This window comes from Hemiscyllium ocellatum, chromosome 10 (assembly GCF_020745735.1).
Source record: "Hemiscyllium ocellatum isolate sHemOce1 chromosome 10, sHemOce1.pat.X.cur, whole genome shotgun sequence".
NCBI lineage: Eukaryota > Metazoa > Chordata > Chondrichthyes > Orectolobiformes > Hemiscylliidae > Hemiscyllium > Hemiscyllium ocellatum.
In genome coordinates, this window is record NC_083410.1 from 5,168,470 (window position 1) to 5,188,870 (window position 20,401).

The 20,401-nt window shown below is 44.0% G+C and overlaps 1 protein-coding gene across 1 annotated transcript; it reads right to left on the reverse strand.

Annotated features, from left to right (window-relative positions):
• Positions 1–6,633: 6,633 nt before the first annotated feature.
• Positions 6,634–19,411, reverse strand: LOC132819620 (uncharacterized). Its single transcript, XM_060831202.1, has 3 exons — positions 19,278–19,411; positions 13,564–14,060; positions 6,634–11,613 (listed from the first exon to the last, which is right to left on the reverse strand). The coding sequence occupies exons 2-3, from the start codon at positions 14,051–14,053 to the stop codon at positions 11,135–11,137; spliced, it is 969 nt and encodes a 322-aa protein (XP_060687185.1). The 5' UTR covers positions 14,054–14,060; positions 19,278–19,411; the 3' UTR covers positions 6,634–11,134.
• Positions 19,412–20,401: the final 990 nt, after the last annotated feature.

Sequence of the window (20,401 nt, forward strand, 5' to 3'; positions counted from 1 at the left end):
GATATGACTTTAACCATCAGAGAGTTTCCTCCTGATACCCATTGATTCCAGTTTTGCCAGCGCTCCTTGATGCCATACTCAGTCGAATGCAGCCTTGATGTCAGGGGCTGTCACTCTCCCCTCCCCTCTGGATTTCAGCTCTTTTGTCCATGTTTGAACCGAGGCTGTGATGAGGTCAGGAGCTGAGTGGCCCTGGCAGAACCCCAACTGGGCATCACTGAGCAGGTTATTGCTGAGCAGGTGCTGTTTGATAGCCCTGTTGATGACACCTTCCATCACTTTACTGATGATGGAGTGATTGGGTGGGAATTGGCCGGGTTGGATTTGTCCTGCTTTTTATGTACAGGACATAACCTGGGCAATTTTCCACATTGTCGGGTAGATGCCAGTGTTGTAACTGTACTGGAACAGTTCGGCTTGGGGAGTGGCAAGTTCTGGAGCACGAGTCTTCAATACTATTGTCAGAATTTGTCAGGGCCCACTGCCTTTGCAGTATCCAGTGGCTCCAACCATTTCTTGATATCACATGGAATTAACTGAATTGGCTAGAGACTGGTATCTGTGATGCTGGGGACCACTGGAGGCAGAAATGGTCTGTCCTGCTGGTGGGACAAAACATAGCCAGGTTTGGTGATGGTGGGGTCTGGGACAAGGTATGATTCTATGAGTATGACTATATCAGGTTGTTGCTTAGCTAGTCTGTGAGACAGCTCTCCCAATGTTGGCACTAGCCCCCAGATGTTAATGAGGAGGACCGAGTAACAAGTGAAGGGATGACCAATAATCTAATTAATTGAGGCAGAAAGATAATTACACAAAATTAAAAATAAGATGGTGCTAGAGACAAACTAAATGGTTGGAATGGGTATAAGAGGTGCATGATGATGGCCTTTTGTTGAAATAACAATAAATGCAATTGTAAAATTGATGGGATCCTCCAATTAGACTTCAGTTCAGATGGAAAGTCAGTTAGATTTAGGTCTTTGGAGGGAAGTAACAAGTCAACTTCCTGAGCTTAAGACAATGTTAAAGCTACTGATTTCTGGAACTTTCTTTGGTTCCCATACACTTTACAGGGTTTTCCTGCAATAAGGTTATCTCTTTCCAAGAAATTTTTGCTGCTAACTTCTTGGATATTTCCTTCCAACTGACAAAACAAACTTCTTTGTAAAAACCCAGAAACTTAAGTTCAGAGGCTGTTGCTAGGCAACCTTCAACATAGGGCCACTTCCAAAACTCAATTCAGTTTGACTTGCAATTGTGAACCTTAAAGCAATCCCTTACTTCTCTTTTCAAAGCTTTTCTTCCCTTGTGCACTTGAACGTTTGTGAAGAAAACAGCTGATCAAAGCTCTTTTCTCAGTTCTAACAGTCACTCTTTGCAACTCAGGAACTGTCCAATTAATTGATTTTCTGATTCAATCAACATATGTGTACACTTAAGACCACGTCACCATATTTTATTTTAACAGTGGGCCAACTAAATATCAGTCAGCCTCAGACCAGCTGAGGGTGGAAAACATCCTGGCTGCAAGGAAGTGCTGGGTGGCATGGTGGCTCAATGGATAGTGCTGCTGCTTCACACCATCAGGGTCCCGAGTTCGATTCCAGCCTTGGGTGACTGTATGTGTAGCGTTTGTCACGTTTTCCCCATGTCTGGTTGGGTTTCCTTCCACAATCCAAAGGTGTGTGCAGGTGAATTGGAAATGCTAAATTGTCTCTAAGAGTATTAGGAGAAAGTGAGGACTGCAGGTGCTGGAGATCAGAGCTGAAAATGTGTTGCTGGAAAAGCGCAGCAGGTCAGGCAGCATCCAAAGAGCAGGAGAATCGACGTTTCAGGCATGAGCCCTTCCTCAGGAATGAGGAAAGTGTGCCAAGCAGGCTAAGATAAAAGGTAGGGAGGAGGGACTTGGGGGAGGGGCATTGAAATGTGACAGGTGGAAGGAGGTCAAGGTGAGAGTGATAAGCCAGAGTTGGGGTGGGGGCGATCAAGATGAGCCCTTCTTCAGGAATGACGAAAGCGTGTCCAGCAGGCTAAGATAAAAGGTAGGGAGGAGCGACTCTCCTGCTCCTTGGATGTTGCCTGACATGCTGCGCTTTTCCAGCAACACATTTTCAGCTCTAAATGCATTAGTCAGTATAGGGTAAGGGAATGGGTCTGGGTGGGTCACTCTTTGGAGGGTTGGTGTAGGCTTGTTGGGCTGAAGGGCCTGCTCCCATACTGTAGGGAATCGAATCTAATCTAATTTCAAATTCACAGTGGATAAAATGAGCTCACAAAACAGTGTCATCAGATCATTGAGGTCCACAGCACAGAAACAGACCATTCAGTCCACCTAATTCATGCTGGCTAAAATAACCACACATCCCATTTTCTAGCACTTTGTCCTGAGCTTTGCATGTGCACATCTAAATGTTAGGAAGGTTTCTGCTTCTACCACTCTTACCATGCTACGGATGAAAAGGTTTATCCTCACATCTTCTCTAAACCTTCTGCCTCAAGAGTGGAAGAGAATCTTGTTTTTACATGTGGACAACTTGGTTCAATTATATCTCTGAACCAATATAACCAGTGTCGGGCATTCTTAAAGAGAAAAACCAAGAAGACAAAGAGGGGATATGAGATGGCGTTGGCAGATAGGGATAATCCAAAAAGACTCTACAATTTCATTAAGAGGATAACTAGAGAGTGGGTAGGGCACCTTCAAGATCCAGGAGCTGAACCCAAGGAGCTGGGAGAGATCCTAAATGAATATTTCACATCAGTTGTTACTGTGGAGAAAAAAATGGAGTCCAGAGAGTACGGATAAATAAACTCTAATGTTTTAAAACAGTTCTCATTAAAGAAGAGGAGGTTCGGGAGGTCTTAAAGAATATAAAGGTGGATAAATCTCCAGGACCTGATCTAATGTATCCCAGAACATTGTGGGAAGTAAGGGAGGAAATTATGAGATCTCTTGCAGAAATATTTGCATCATCTATAACTGTGGTTGAGGTGCCGATGACTGGAGGATGGCAAATGTTGTACCTTTGTTTAAGAAACATTGTAAGGAGAGATTGGGGAACTATAGACCTGTGAGTCTGACTTCAGTTGTGGGTAAATTGTTGGTGGTGACTGTAAAAGAGAGGTAAAAATTTAGAGAGGTGAAAATTGATTCAGGATAGTCAGCATGGTTTTGTGTGAGGAAAATGGTGTCTTACAACCTAGATTGAGGAAGCTACCAAAAAGATTAATGTTGTTGTTTGGATTTTGGTAAAGCCTTTGAGAATGTTCTGCATTGTAGTCTAATTAGTAAAGTTAGGTCACAGAGGATTCAGGGTGAGTTTGCCAACTGGACACAAAATTGGTTGAACATCAGGAGGCAGAGAGTAAAGGTAGAGGGTTGCTTTTCAGACTGAGGGCCTGTGACCAGTAGTGTTCCACAGGGATCGGCTCTGGGTCCTCTTTTGTTTGTCATTTATATAAATGATCTGGCTGAGAACATAGAAGGTGTGGTTAGTAAGTTTGCGGACGACACTAAAATTGGTGATAGAGTAGATGGTGAAGAAGGTTTTCTAAGATTACAAAGGGATCTTAATCAAATGTATCAATGGGCTGAAAATTGGCAGATGGGGTTCAATCTGGCAAACTGAGTTATTGCATTTTGGTACAACAAACAGAGGGAGGGCTTAAAGTCGGGCCTTGGGTAGTTTTGTAGAACAGAGGGACCTAGGAGTGCAGTTACATATTTGTTTGAAGTTTGTGTCACATAGGCAGGGTAGTTAAAAGGCATTTGGCATACTTACCTTCATTGCTCAGTCCTTTGAGCACAGGAGTTTGGATGTCATGTTGAGGTTGTATATTGGTGAGGCCTCTTCTGAAGTACTATGTCCTGTTCTGGTCACCCAGGTATAGGAAGGATATTATGAAGCTGGAGAGGGTTCAGAACAGATTTACCAGGATGTTGCCAGGTACAGAAGTTTAAGTTCTAAAGATAGGCTGGGACTTCTTTTCTCTGGTGCAATCTTATGGAAATTTATAAAATAATGAGGGGTATAGATAGAGTTAGTAGTTGTTGTCTTTTCACTAGGATAGGGGATTTCAAGACTAGGGGGCACAATTTTGAGGAGAGAGGAGAAAGATTGAAAAAAGCCATGAGACAAAGTGTTTACACAGAGGTGTGGAATGAATATCCTGAAGAAGTGGGGGATGTGTGTATAATTACAATATTTAAAAAGACATTTCAGTGGATACATGAATAGGAAAGGTTTGGAGGGGAATGGGCCAGGAGCTGGCAGAATGGATTGGTTTAGTTTGGGATTATTTTTGGTATGGACTGGTTGGCCCAAAGGGTCTGTTTCCATGCTGTATGACTCTATCAAAAGGAAAGTGTCCTTCCTGTCTGTACCCCTCATCATTTTATACATCTCAGTCATGTTCCCCTCAGTCTCTCTCTCTCTCTCTGGGGTGAGTGGTGGGGAATTTGGCCCGGGTATGGTGTGTGTGTGTGTGTGTGTGTGTGTGTGTGACTTGTCTGACAGTGTGAATCATAAAAAGCAACAAGAGTGAATATTGTTCGGCTCCTCCACCCGTCTCAGTCACTCAAATACCCAGGTGGGATTACCCTGTGGGCTGTTAACACTGACTCACCTGTTGTTGGACTGTAGTCACATAGGAGTGGGGAACAGTGAAGGATTGTAGCTGTCCATCCTTGCAAATATTAATGAGACAATTGGATTTTGACAGCAAACACCAGCTTCTGTTGGTTTGTCAATAACCAGATTGATTGGGTCAATTCCACACCTCCCACTCCGGGTGTGAATGTCCAGGTGGAATATGGAGTTAAACATTCATTGAGACTGGGGACAACATACTTCACCCATGGGAGAGTCTCGGACCAGAATAAAGGGGTGCTGATTTAAGACTGAGATGAGGAGGAATTTCTTCTGTGAGAGAGTTGTGAGGTTTTGGAACTTCTTGCTACAGAGGGCTGTTGGGGGCAGAATCCCTGTGTGTATTTAAGGCTGATATCGATAGATTCTTGATCAGTCAGGGAATCAAGGGTTGAGGGGAAAGAACAGAAAAATGGAAATGAGGAACGTCAGATCAGCCATGATCATCTTGAATGACAGAGCAGGCTCGAAGGGCCGAATGGCCTGTTCCTATTTCGTTTTATCTTCAGGGTGGCCTTGGGGATTGGGACACCACAGACAAGGAGAAAACAAATGATGAGCCTGGGCTCGCACACTTTCTGTCCCTCGGTTTCCCCTCGCTCCACATCTATCAACCCCTCTACCCTCCACCCAATGCCCTTCTCTCCAGGATGAAGCCCCAATTTGAAGCTTCATTAAGAAATTAACAAGTTGAATAAAGGATTGGGGCTGTGGTGATGCCAGTGTTGTACTTGGACTGTGGGAGCCTGAGAATTTAGCTCCTCAATTGTATTCTCAACTGAGCGGGTGTAGAAATTTATGTAACGCCCCTCTCACCCTCAGGATGTTCCGATATGTTTCAGACATGAGTGAAGTACCTTGTGGGAAATACAGTCGAAGTTGTGCACAGCAGGATCCCACAAACTGCAATCTGATGGCAATCCGACAATCTGCTGCCATCATTTGGTTGTGGGAGAAGTGTTGGCCAGGACCCCTTAATTTCCAACACTCCACAGACTAAAGTCACAGCCCATCCTGACTCTCCCTATACCTCAAACCCTCCAGTCCAGGTAGCATTCTGGTTCGTGATTTCTGCACTTCTTCTAGTTTAATAAGATCCTTTCTGTAATAGGCTGACCTCGTACAGGTCTATAAAATCGTGAGAGGCATAGATAAGCTTCTCCCCAGGGTGGGGGAGTCTAAAACTAGAGGGCATAGGTTTAAGGTGAGAGGGGAGAGATACAGAAGGGTCCGGAAGGGTAATTGTTTCACACAGATGGTGGGGAGTGTCTGGAACAGACTGCCAGAGGTAGTATCAAAACGTGTGGCGCTGGAAAAGCACAGCTGGTCAGGCAGCATCTGAGGAGCAGGAGAGTCAATGTTTTGAGCATAAGCTCTTCATCAGGAATGGGGGTGGAAATGAGTACAATTTTGTCATTTAAGAAATATTTAGACAGGTACATGAATGAGATAGGTATGGAGGGAAATGGACCAAATGCAGGCAAACGGGACTAGTTTAATTGTGAAAACTGGGCGGCATGGACATGTTGGGCCGAAGGGCCTGTTTCCATGTTGTAAACCTCTATGACTCCAATGACATTGGGGACGACATCCCTGCTCCTCTTCAAGCAGTGACTGTGAGGGTGAACACGACATCAGTTCAACATTGTCTCTGAAAGACTGCTTCCTCTGACAGTGCAGGGTTCCCTCAGGACTGCACTGTTGCCTCTGAATTGGGCAGAAGCCACATACCTCTAATACAGAGGGACTGCCCTTCCCACCGAACAGGAGAAAGTGGGGACTGCAGATGCTGGAGATCAGAGCTGAAAAATGTGTTGCTGGAAAAGCACAGCAGGTCAGGCAGCATCCAAGGAGCAGGAGAGTCAACGTTTCGGGCTTGAGCCTTCCTGAAGAAGGGCTTATGCCTGAAACATCGATTCTCCTTTCCATCGAACCCCAGCTTCACAATATCAAACTTATGAATAACTACACGACACTGACAATTGGTCCAGGGTTTCTTTATATGAAACATTATCTAAGGTACAGTTAACTGGGATAGAAATCCAGTTCTCATTCTACTAATAGGTGCAATGTGAAAACATCATTGAGAAGCCAAATACAAACCATTTATTAAGACATAATTTTCTCCTTAACCATTGTACGCTGCAGAAATCCTTCAGCAATCCAGCCCTCTTTAATTCTTGTGAATTTAGCTCCTCAATTGTATTCTCAACTGAGTAGGTGTAGAAATTTATGTAACGCCCCTCACCCTCAGGATGTTCCGGAATGTTTCAGACATGAGTGAAGTACCTTGTGGGAAATACAGTCGAAAATTGTGCACAGCAGGATCCCACAAACAGCAACCTGATGGCAATCAGACAATCTGCTGCTGTCATATGGTTGTGGGAGAAATGTTGGCACAAGCAACAATGGAATATGTGATCAGGAGGTCTATCGCCGAGGTGGTGAGGGTGCTGAAATTACTTTGGACACTGTCGGTATTATGCTGCCACCATATTAACCCCCTGACTCCTGACCTTTAGGAGTCAGTCGGGTTTATACAACAATCTACAAGTTTTGATCATCAATTTCCAGACCCTCCAGTTTGTACCAATTCAGTTTCCCAACTTGCCTTGGTGGGGATTTGAACCACCAACCCAGAGGATCCTGGGTCTTGGGCCAGCACCAATAATGTTTACTGAGACATTCAGGACAAGTGTTTCTGAGTTCTCCACATCCTTGTTTGTTGCCTGTGCCCCTTACTGGCACATAGACAGTGGGCATTGATTGTAGAGACTGGAGTACCACCCACAGCTACTTGTCAATACAGTACACCAACAATCTTCAGTTACACAAATTAATCTGTCATCAAAAATAGATAAATTCTCTTATATTCCAATATATGTAACCAACAAACTTCTCTGGAAACTGTCTGCACATTTCAATAAAAATACAATTATTTTACAGGCTCACTCAATTTCAGGGCGAGCTGTTGTAAAAATGATTCACTGAAACCAGGACCTTCTGTCAGGAATCTTTGGCTGTGATCAGTCATGGAACTAGTCAAAGTAAAATCATTCTCAAAGTGTTAACCAATCAGGGTGAACTGAGAAAATATCTTCCAATCAGTTCCCATTCCAACACACATGACTTTAAACGGTTCATGTCATTGAATAAGCAAATTATCAACAAGTTTCATTTGTTTATCGCCATTAACAGAGTAAAACCATCATTTGATGCTTCTCAGTGATATTATTGAACGAAAATTGACATCAGGTCACATGAGGGCACAGAGTCAATGCTTACCTAAAGAGGTAGATTTAAGAAACATCTCAAAGAAAGATTAAGAGGTAGCGAGACAGACAGTGCGAGAGAGCAAGTTCCGGAGCTGAGGCCTAGGCAGCTGAAAGCATGACCACCAATGGAAGAGCAATGAAAGTCGAGAAATCAATACTATTGTTTAAATGTTATTGGACAACCCTCTCATTGCATTTACTCTTTCTGCTAATCCCATTCTCAGGGGTGTGGATCTGCTTGCTCAGCTCTGACATCCCAACTCTTTGCCTCAAAGAATGAGCTTGAACTTCTATAGAGCCTGTCAAAGCCTCAAAACACTTTATGGACAGGAAGCAGCTTTAAATTGTAGTCACTGTTGTGTATCACAGAAAGATGGCAACCAACAACTGCACAGAAAGTTCCCACAAGCAACAATGGAATATGTGATCAGGAGGTCTATCGCCGAGATGGTGAGGGTGCTGAAATTAGCCTGGACACTGTCGGTATTATGCTGCCACCATGTTAAACCCCTGACTCCTATTCCACTAGAAACCCAGCTCATTTTGAGCTTCATTTTGGGAGATCACGATCAGTTAAAACTGGGACTGGGAAACGGATGAAGTGGGGTAAAAAATGAGGTCTGCAGATGCTGGAGATCACAGCTGAAAATGTGTTGCTGGTTAAAGCACAGCAGGTTAGGCAGCATCCAAGGAATAAGAAATTCGACGTTTCGGGCATAAGCCCTTCATTAGCCCTTCATCAGAAACGGATGAAGTGCCCAATGTGCTTCACCACAAGCCAATGGTAGCCAGGGATCAGTTTTACCATTCAATCACATTATAAATAATCAGTTCACCAGGAACTGCTCCTCCTTTCCCCCACCCCCACAGGGAGAAAACAACTCAAGGTCAAGACCCTCCCCAGAGGAAGAAGAGAGGCTACAAACACTTTTTTCAAATTGTTGCAAGTCATTCATCCCATAAATGCACAATAATTAACTCTGGAGAATTAAGACAGGTCTCCACAAACCCATTCCAATAATAAACAGACAATTACAATAGTCCAAAGATTCATTAGTTATCAAGATTATATTCATTCAGATATGTAGCTTGAGAATGTCATTCATGATCATGATTTTTGTTCTGAATATGACAAACTATAATGTAATGAAAACAGCTGGTTCTACACATGAAATTCATATTGAAGTTGGAGAAGAATAAGAAAGGAGGCTATCTCTCAACAATCAGTGGCTGTGGTTCATTGGAACAGTAACATTAAGTTTGCTCTTGTCTGTCTCAGGTTACGTTTGCCAGCAGTGATTCCTGTGTTTAACTGAAGCTTGTAAACTTTATCAAATTGCTGTTTAACTAATCCTCAATGATTCCAAGGGAATTAATGAAGGTGACAATTGAGCAAAGTGCACTCAAGGTGTTGAGTCATGTCAACTCAAGAATCCCCATGAGCTCCTTTTCCCTCCTGCATTCTCTGCCCACCACCCCACCCTCCTGTTTACTCATTGTTCCTCAGTATCCCTTTAATCAGCACACAAAGGTATCTGCTAAACTTGGAACCCAACTCAGCCTCCTCAATCTTCCCTCAGCTCTGGTCCATTTGGAACCTGCAAGCTGGGGTTTGCTCAGTTTCTCTCAGGATTCATTAGAACTACTTTCAAGATGTACAAAGCCTTGGTCAGCTCCCATTGTCACACTGTGTTCAGTTCAGGAAGCAGGGATTTCAGTGCAGATTCACCAGTCATACTGAGATTTAAAAGGTTAAATGAGGGGGGAAAGGTTTTACAAGCCAGCCTCCATTCCCTTGAATTTAGATTAGATTACTTACATTGTGGAAACAGGCCCTTCGGCCCAACAAGTCCACACCGACGCGCAACCCACCCATACCCCTAACCTAACACTACGGGCAATTTAGCATGGCCAATTCACCTGACCCACACATCTTTGGACTGTGGGAGGAAACCGGAGCACCCGGAGGAAACCCATGCAGACACAGGGATAACGTGCAAACTCCACACAGTCTGTCGCCTGAGTCGGGAATTGAACCCAGGTCTCAGGAGCTGTGAGGCAGCAGTGCTAACCACTGTGCCACCGTGCCACCCAGTGGTTAGCGAATTTAAACAGTCAGGGAATGACCTAATCATATTTGGACAGGGTAGACACTGAGAAACTGCTATGACCGATAGAAACAGAACCTTAATATATGAGCCAGACTGTTCAGGGAGATGGAAAATCTGGAATTCCATTCCCAAAAAAATAGGGATCTACTGGAGTTTTCAGGTCTGGGATCAATTGGTTTTTGCTAGGGGTGAGAAATGGAATGAAAAAGTGGGAAAATGGATTTGAGATACTGCTCAGCCTCAATGTGATTGAATGGCAGTGGAACAGGCTTGAGGGGCTGGATAGTCTTCTCCTGAACCATTGTCCCTGTACTGGCCCTGAGAGATGGTCATTGCTTCATCTATTGCCCTTTGTCCAGTTTCATGGAGTCCCTCTCATTGGGATTCACAGATCTGGAATGATGGGTAGAGATGAGCAGACAGGACCAGCACATTGTCCTTCTGGGAAGACTCCAACGGACATCCGTTAGGAACCTCGCCTCGTCCTTTCTCATCAGCCACAAACCTGATGAATTTAACCAATTCATTTTTAATATGGCTCAGGGTGGAATGTAATCTGAACAGAGAGAAGCAGGTTAGTGTTTCAGTCTGGTATGACTCTTTTTTAGTTCTGAAGGAGGGAGAGTTGTTAAACTGTGGGCACCTTGCCTGATCCAATAGCTACCTGCTGAACCCCAATCATTGACATTCCCCCTCACACAGTCCAACAGAGGCTTTCGTCACTGCATTTTCAAATCGGACTCAGCATCAGACTGATTACACCAACCTGCTTCATAGAACCATGACATTTCACAATAAAAAAGAGCCATTCAGCCCATTCTGCCTGTGCTGGCTGTTTGGAAGAGCTATTGGATTAATTCTACTGTCCTGCTCCTTTCCTATAATCTTGCAAGCTGTTCCTTTTAAAGTTTTACCTAATTCCCTATTCAATGTGATGAACCCGCTCCCACCAGCCTGTCAGCAATATGTTCCATCTTCAAGAACTCAGTGAATAAGAAAATCTCCCCTCATCTCCTTCCTTGATTTAGCCTCCTTTGCTATTCCACATCCATTCCTCAATAAGTGACAGTCTGTTTGTCATAGGGAGGACTCTCCTTTACTTCATGTTCATTCGATACTGGATCATTTTCAACTCTTTGACCTTTTTCTGGACTTCTTCATCGTAGGCTAGTAGCTCATTGTGGGAGTTCTGCTGCTGTATGGCTTTCAGTGTTTCCTCTATAATGGGCATGATTGGATCCAGACTGTACAAGTCCTGGCAGGAGTTGTACAACACTTCCACAGCCCCCTGGAGACTATACAGATAGTTGTAGCAATACTTCAATTTGCACTTGGTGTCAGCCAACAGCCCACATGCTCTCTGCAGCTTTTCCACCTCTCTCTCTTTGCGGGCCACGCTCTCTTTCAATCTCTCGATTTCTTTGCTTTTCTCTGGGATCTGACTGTTGTATTTATGCATCTCGTCTTCTCTCTGCTTGACTTCAGCTCGGAGATGGTTGATTTCACCGTCCACGGTCTTCACCAGCTTTTTCGTGGTATTTAGTTCCTTGTTGTAGTTGACAGTCATTGGAATCCCTGGAAGATGAAAATAAGAGATGAAATGAATGAGGGAGAACTGTGCTCCATCATATTATGTCTTTTAAATACAGGAATATTTTTTATTCATTCACAGGATGAGGGCATCACTGGTTAGGTCAGCATTTATTGCCCATCCCTAACTGTCCATAGGGCAGTTAAGAGATAACCACATTGCTGTGGGTGTGGAGTCACATGTTGGCCAGACCAGGTAAGGATGGCAAATTTCCTTCCTTAAAGGACATGTGTCTTTAACTAAGGACACCACTTAGAGTCATAGAGATGTACAGCATGGAAACAGACCCTTCGGTCCATCCTGTCCATGCCAACCAGATATCCCAACCCAATCTAGTCCCCACCTGTCAGCACCCAGCCCATATCCCTCCAAACCCTTCCTATTCATATACCCATCCAGATGCCTCTTAAATGTTGCAATTGTACCAGCCTCTGGAGGCTCATTCCACACACATACCACCCTCTGTGTGAAAAGGTTGCCCCTTAGGGGCTAAGTGGACCAGATGGGCTTTTCCTGACAATTAGCAATGGCTTCATAGTCATTATTTGACTCCTAATTCCAGATTTTAATTGAATTCAAATTCCACTGTCTGCCCTGACAGGATTTGAACCCAGGTTCCCAGAACATTACCTGGGTCCCTGGATTAACAGGCCAGCAAGAACACCACCAGGCCATCACCTCACTGGGTTTTCATGGAATGGAGATGGTGTAAGAGACTGTAATTTACCTTCGTGATTGTAGTCCCAGAGGATGATCCTCCCTATAATATCTGACTTGTCCTGTCTGATTATAAACTGATTCTCTTGTACCTCTCCTTAGAAACTTTTAGCCTAAAGTCTGGCTTTTGTCTTTCAGTTGATCTTGACAAAGGTTTCCTGCTGAGAACTACATGTTGATGGACAGTGAGTGATCGTTCACATCAAAAGAGTATTCACTTTAGTCCTTCTCCATGTTAATGGCTAGTTAGTTGGAAGGGGGTTTAGGCAGGAAGCATGCATCTGAATAAGAGGTCAATCAAGTCAGTCTGTAGAGGGCTGAAAATGTGTTGCTGGAAAAGCGCAGAATGTCAGGCAGCATCCAAGGAACAGGAGATTCGACGTTTCGGGCATAAGCTCTTCTTCAGGCCCTTATGCCCGCTTATGCCCAAAACGTCGAATCTTCTGTTCCTTGGATGCTGCCTGACCTGCTGCGCTTTTCCAGCAAGACATTTTCAGCCCTAATCTCCAGCATCTGCAGACCTCACTTTCTCCTCAGTCGGTAGAGGGGTTACTTATATAGAACATGAAACACTGTAGAGTGGTGCTAGGGGAGGTCAGCTTTAACTGAAGAGAATTGAAAGAAAGTACAAGGAAGTTAGTGAAGTTAGTGTGGTACAGTGGTAATGTCCCTAACTTTTGGCCAGAGGTTCACATTCAAGTCAAACCTGTTGCAGAGATATTGTCCAAACTGTTTAAATAAAAACAATCAAAAGCCCTCTGCACCAAGGGCCAGTGACCTCAGATTAACATCATAACCAAAGAACAGCATGCCTAAATTTGGGATTTGGCAATGGTGAGGTATCAATGAGCCACCCTTTCTCTTTTAGAGAGTGGAGATTGTGGATTTGAGAATCTTTGACATTAGAGGAACAAAGATCACTAGAGAGAGCTCTCCTGACCTTTTTCAGAGTGGCTATCCTTGTTATCCACCTGAGATGTTAGTCAAGGCCTTGGACTAGACATTGCAAATATTCTGTACAAGTCAAATAGCCATTTCTGAGACCCTTCTTCATCCTTTTAATCTTTCTGAACCTTTAGTGATGGACGTTGTGAGTTGAATCTATTTCTAACTCGTTGAACGTTTCTGGGGCACTCCCTGTTAAACATCTTGCTATTCCCTCAATTCCTTTTAAATCTGTGGATGTGCTGAATCCTTGAATATTGAGCACCTCTTACCGACACATGGAGCAAGGAATATTAAACCAATTCCCATGTCCCTTCCGGTGATTTTATCACCTTTCCTGGCCTCTGCGCTGTTCAGGGCAGTCTCCATGTGTTGCAGAGATGATCTGGCAGCTTGAAGCTGATCATTGGCCTGGTACCTGCGACTCTCCAGGATGATCAGCTCATCTTTCTTGATCCAGAGGCTTTCCTCCTGCTCCTTCCTCTCCCGCTGGGCCTTGTCAAAGTCATCCGCCAGCTGCAGGGTCTCGGCTGTCATCGAGTCGATCACATCCCTGGCCTCTTTCTCAGCCCTCCTCATCTCCCTGTTGGCCAACTCGATATCCACCTTCACCTTCCCAATTTCCGACTCCTCCAGCTCCTTATCACCAAAGGTGACAGCGGAGTTAACGAAGGACACAATGGAAGACATCCCACTCACAAAAGGGGGCAAAGTGACATCTTTGAACTTCTTTTCATATGATTCACAACTGAGTGTTGCCATGGCCGCTCTGTAGGGTCACAGGAATGAAGAGAAAAGCTGATTAATGACAGAGCCCTGTATTCAGTCAGTTTGAACTCTGTAATTCCTTGCAATTACTGGTCACTCTCAAATGATTTGCTTTAAATGGTCTGTATCTTTTATATTTAGGTATCTTGCAGACGTACAAAATTTCATCAAACTGTGCAATAAATGCATTTTGTTTTTTCATGTTTCTTTGACCTTTAGAAGAAAAATGGTCATTTATTCTAAATTTGATTAGAGCAGTTCCTCGACTGATAAATCATTCAACATTAACGTAACTCAAGCAAAATTCACCCACCCTCGACATCTGATCCCTTTGAGCTGTCTCGCTGCTCCAATATCCCAAATCCCACCCCCCCCCCCTTCCCCAGCTGGTCAATGAGCAGCATTTTATCATCTCTGGATCCTGCAGAGTACTCCCTCATTAAAGCTGCACAAAGAATCTGGGTGACAAATTGAGACCAGAGGCTCCTGACTCAGAATCATTCTAATTGACCAAAATGAGCAATCACCATCAGACAAATCTGTCTGGGGATGAAGCTGCAATTTTGTACCAGGACAGTAGGAGGCGATGCTGTGTGAGTGGGCTCAATGTCTCTTATTGAACAGGAACAGAGAGATCGTTCCTCCTCAATCTGTCTGTTACTGTATATCAGCAAGAATGTCTCACTGAAACAGAGGCAAACAAAATTATTTAGCGTTAAAATAGAGAAAGAACCACGTTAGAAGGTGCAGGACAGAATTGTATCTTTCACAACCAAACGTAACATTTCACAATCTGTGCAGTGACCATTAGGAAAATACCCCAGTTAGGAACAGAAGCTATTCTGACATTCAAACAGATCATGGCTGACCACTTACCCCATCTCGTTAAACTCCCCTGTCACTCAAGGTTAACACCAGAGGGACAATATTACCATTCAACACTGCAGCTTCTAATATAAAATCAAAATGGACAAAATAATGTCTTGTCTAAGATGTGAACATGATTGCTCTCGAACACTCTCCTGCCCCTTCCCTATCCTGGAATCTCCTCCAGCTATACACATTTCCCCTGACTCCCATCATCTCTGCACTCCTCTGATTCTGGCGTCTTGAGTAACCTTGGTTTTAGTCGCTCCTCCATCGCTGGCTGTGCCTTCAGTTAGCCAGGCACCAAGCTTGGTTTTATTCATCCACAGGATGAAGGCATCATTGACCATCATTTATTGCCCATCCCTAATTACCCCATTGAGAGTCAACCCCATTGCTGGGGGTCTGGAGTCACATGTGGACCAGACCAGGTAAGGACGGCAGATTCCTTCCCGAAAGGACATTAGCAAATCAGATGGGTTTGTCCTGACAATAAACTCATCAGATTTTTATTGAATTCAAATTCTACTATCTGCTGTGTCAGGACCTAAGAGACAAAGAAACTGCAGCTGCTGGAATCCAAGGTAGACAGGCAGCAGGCCGGAAGAACACAGCAAGCCAGGCAGCACCAGGAGATTGAGAAGTCAATGTTTCGGGTGTAACCTTTCTTCAGGACTCAAGAAGGGTTATACCCAAAACATTGACTTCTCCACCTCCTGATGAGGTCTGGCTTGCTGTGTTCCTCTATGCCAGGATTTAAATCCGGGTCCCCAGAACATTACCTGGGTTTCTGGATTAACACAGCAGTGCCAGTACCACTAGGACATTCCTTTAATAAGTCACTCCACCTCACTTTCCTCCTTCGCAACATTCCTTAAATCCTTCTATCTGAATGAAATAACATTTGACCTAATGTATTCCTTTACGGCTCAGTGTCAGATGTTGTCTTTATAACATCCCTGTGAAGCAATTCTTTACAGGCACTATTATAAATATATATTGATGGTTATAGTTAGGAAACATTACTACCAAGGTCGGCATTTACTGCTCGTCCCGAGTTTCCACTTGAGAAGGTGGTCATTAGCTGCTTTCTTGAATAACTGTCGATAAAGTATGGTGCTGGAGAAAGCACAGCAGGTCAAGCAGCATCTGAGGAACAGGACAGCTGATGTTTCTAGCAGGACCCTTCATCAAGTCTGGAAAGGAGGAAGGGGACTGAGGAGGGGTTGGAGCTAGGGGAAAGGTAGTTGGGATGGCAGTCGCTGCTGTCCACCTGCTGTGGGTGGAGCCACAATGCCCTTAGGGTGGGAATTCCAGGACTTTGACCCAGCGACACTGAAGGAACGGTGATATATTTCCAAGTCAGTACGGTGAGTGGTTTGGAGGGGAACTTGCACGGGATGGTGTTCTCATGTAAGTGTGCTGCCCTTGTGCTTCTGAATGTTCCAGGTCATGGGTTTGGGAGGTGCAGCTGAAGGTGTGTTGATAAGTTGCTCTCTCACACACAATAAAACAGAGCAACCATTGTGAGACAGGGCATTGAGCACAACTGACCCATCCTGGTGTTTATGGAACATGAGCCTGTCATCTCCCTGCTGCCCCTCCCGATCTGCATATCCTTCTATTCCTTTCTCCCCCAAGTGTTTATCCAGCTTTCTCTGAACTTGTGTCATTTCTCTCTGCGGCAGTGATTTGCACTGCCTCACTACTGTCTGACTTCCTTCATCAATCTATTAATAACTATCCTTGGTCCCTACTCTGGCCTGGTTCTCAAATGCAATGATCTTTTCACTGGTCTGACTGGAGTTTCCAGGAGGCGTGACTATGAACTCAACAATTTGATATCTGCGCATGTCAGAGCATAATCTGGAGGGAAATGGAATGTCACAGCAAAGCAGTTTCAACAATCAATTCGAAGCTTCCTTTCGACACACAAAATCAAAGGATCCTTTTTAACATGAAACAGTCTCAGCAAATGTGGTGAAATCATGTAATCCTCTCCTTTCCTGGTCTAATTCAGAGCATAATTAATAAATTGACCACGGTGCAATAACTCAAATGTACCGTCGCCCAGAGTGCAGTACTAAAGCTCACCAGCAGCAGAGACTGCCTGCACTTTCAGAGCACACACACACACACAGAATCAGAGAGAGTCAACTGCAACACGTCACCACTGGCCGGTCCTTCTCCAATCCTTACAATACATGTCTGAAATGAATCGCACTATTTTCAATCAACATTCTCACTGGCAAAAACAACATGTTCAATACAATCTGAGTAACTGAAGGAGAGTATAATAAACTCTGCTAATACCAGATCCAGAACAATTGCAATATGTTCTGATTATTGCTGTTTCATTGCATTACTTTTTGATTTACACCACATTTTAATTTAATCTCAGAAAAGTAGTGTTTTCTTCACATTTTGTGAATTAGATGAGGCATTTAATCAGATTTATCCTCCCACTCCTTCAAACCCTTCTTCTCCTCCATTCCACTCCCTTCCCTCTTCTCTTTTCCATTGCTTTCTTCCTTCTAGTATTCTCTCATCCTCTCCTTCTCCCTCTCACCTTGTCTCTTATCTCTGCTTCTCCCTCTTTTCCTGTGCATTAACCCCCTTTGCCTCTCTCCTTCCTTCTCCTCTGTTTATCTGCCTTTTGTACTTCTCCCCCTCCCTCTCCCCCATCCTTTCCATCCCTATATCTGTCTTTCTCCTTCTTTATCACTCCCAGTATCTATCACCCTTACCCTCTCCTTCTCTCCAAATCCCTCTGTCTCTTTCTCCCTCACTACCTCCATTTTCCTTCCCCTCTCTCACACACTGTCTATCCTTCTTTATCAGCTGTCTAATGGCTGAATATTTTCCTCACTGTTCTCACTGGTCACTCTGACAATTAAACTCAGGCTTGAGAATTCTAAGTTGAAATCAGAATCATGATTTCTGACTGGGACAAACAGAAATCAGGAGCCAGATTTCTCTCTCAGAAAGACAGCCACGCCCAGATGTCCTGATTTTCCTACATCATGCGGATTTGAGGGGCTGATTTCCACACACACACACACATACACACAAAAGAGATCTAAGAATAAACCCTTTCCTTTCTCATAACCAGCATTCAGTGGAAGTTCTCAAAATAAAACGATGTGGGCTGCTTTCAACTTACAAATAAAGCTGGTATTGATACTGCTCAAGCAATCAGAACAAAACTTTAATGGTCAGACATTTTACTTCCACTCTGTGCCTCTTTGTCTCTCTCTCTCTCTTTCAGTCTGACTTTATGTCGAAGAAAGCTCAGAAACTGGAATCTGACTTTTCAAAGTCTGCTCTTTGACCAAATGCCTGTTCCTTCTCTCTTTCGAATCATTTTTGGAAACAAGATGTTGGAAGTGAAATTCTTTGAGAAATAAATTTGTTGGATAGATACTGCCCTTAAAAATAAGTTATCCAAGTTTTAAGATGTCTCTCTTTTAAACGAAAACCTCACTTTTCTCATTTAAAAATGAAGATTGCAGATGAACCTCAATAAATGTTGTTTGCTGATAATAAACTCTCATTGGAACAGTTGGGCTTTTCTCCCTGAAGGGCAGTTGGGTGAAGGGGGGCCCTTTCTCCCACTCAAAAACACATTTTGAATTAAGGCCTTTCTTCTGAATATAATCAGGCAATTATTCCCTTCTAAAGTTCAAGCGCTGTGGAGTTTTCTGTCAGGGACTAAAAAGTGGGAAATCTTTCACTCTCTGTCGAGAAAAACCCTCCAACTAGATTTCAAACCCAGACAAGGATTTTCTTGAGAAGCAAAGTATTTCTTGCTTTGACAACATTATTCAGACTTCTGATTTTCTGTCCGGATTAAACCCCTTTGCCGGTCAGGCTGCAGTGCCTTGAGTGAAGTGTGAGCAAAGCACGAGATTGGAAAGAGCTCCGGGCGCGGTCAGGAGCTGCAAATACATTTGCTGAAGAAAATAAGGCACGAGGCTCGATCCACCCTGGCTTCTCGATGCAGGGAATGAGCCCAAATCTGCTAGCAATACTTTTCCAACACTTGGACCCTGACCCAGCTCGACACAAATCCCACCTCGTTTCATTTCAACCAGCTCAAACCTGTCGAGAACCTCACTGGGTAAACCTTGATGATATCCCCCCACCTTCTTAACACAATAATATCATCGAGGACCGGTTAGCTCACTTGGAGCACGTGCGGATGAAACCTAAATCCCACCCAATTCGCTCCAGAGGAGCCCTTTTTGGGAAGAAAGATCCAGAAAGAGACATAAAGGCCAACAGAGAGGGGAGACTCTCCTGCACACTGAGGCAAAGAAATATGTCGAAATAAACCTAAAATAGTACTCACTGTTCAATCCTGTCGAGTGGTCCTACAAATAAAGTCCAATTTTCCTTCTTTTCCAGTGCTGAGAGAGGTGATAACCTGCAACAGAAAGCTCAGATCCAAATGGTGGATGGAAGGGAACCCAGTAAATTCACCCAGACAGCCAGTAACTAACAGCAAAAACTGTGGTGTAGCTGCTTTTATAGCAGGCTCAGTGATGGGAGGGGCATATTTCTAACAGACAAATGGATGGAGGAACATTAATGTATTTAAGTCCATCCCTCCTCCTTCAGGTTCCCCAGTTTGATTCTCACCCTGGATCCTGAGCAGAGACTTGGTAGACAGCTCAATTATCAGGACCAATGCACAAAAGGGCACATCTATGGGCTTTATTCAGTGTTCCCTGAATGATAGGCATTCAGACAGGGAAAGAGGACTCCCCCCCTGCCATCCCCGCTCACTCCCACCACCATCTTGGAGCTACTATCTAACAGATGCTTTCCACAATCAATGAGGGCTGGCCAGCTCTCGTACTGCCTGTGTTCCAGTCACAGATGAGAAATTGTATCTCCGAGAGTCATTAAACATTGCAGAATTGCAAACTCCTCAAGTAAGACAGTTTGTAATTGGTTTTGGGAAGAAATTCCCAGTCAGCGATACATCATTGGACGGATGATAGAGAATCAATTTTGGAATCCAATAAATACAAGAATGCTCCTGAGGCATCGAGAAATAGTGTGTTAAAAAAGCAACAGGAATCTGATAACGTTAGATATTACTGCTGGCTGAAAGGTAGAACATGATTAAAGATTCCGAAGGTAGAGAGAAACACAGGGTTAGATTGATGGTGTGGGGCCTGTAGACTTCCAACAATTTGTTAAAATGTTGCATTCAAAACAACCCTTCCTGACAAATTCACAAAGATTTAATGAAAGGGAATGGTACAAAGGCCAGGAAATAAAGATACCTGCCCAAAAATGGTGCAAATGAGAAACAATTGGACACCTACAAAAAAGAGGGGGTGTAGGGGGTCTTCTGATGCACCATGAAGGGGAATGCAGGAACTAAAGGGCAGCATTGAGTCTCTCACTCCAGTTACACCATTAGAACCAGAGAAAAGGTTACTGCACAGCAAGTCACCATTCGGC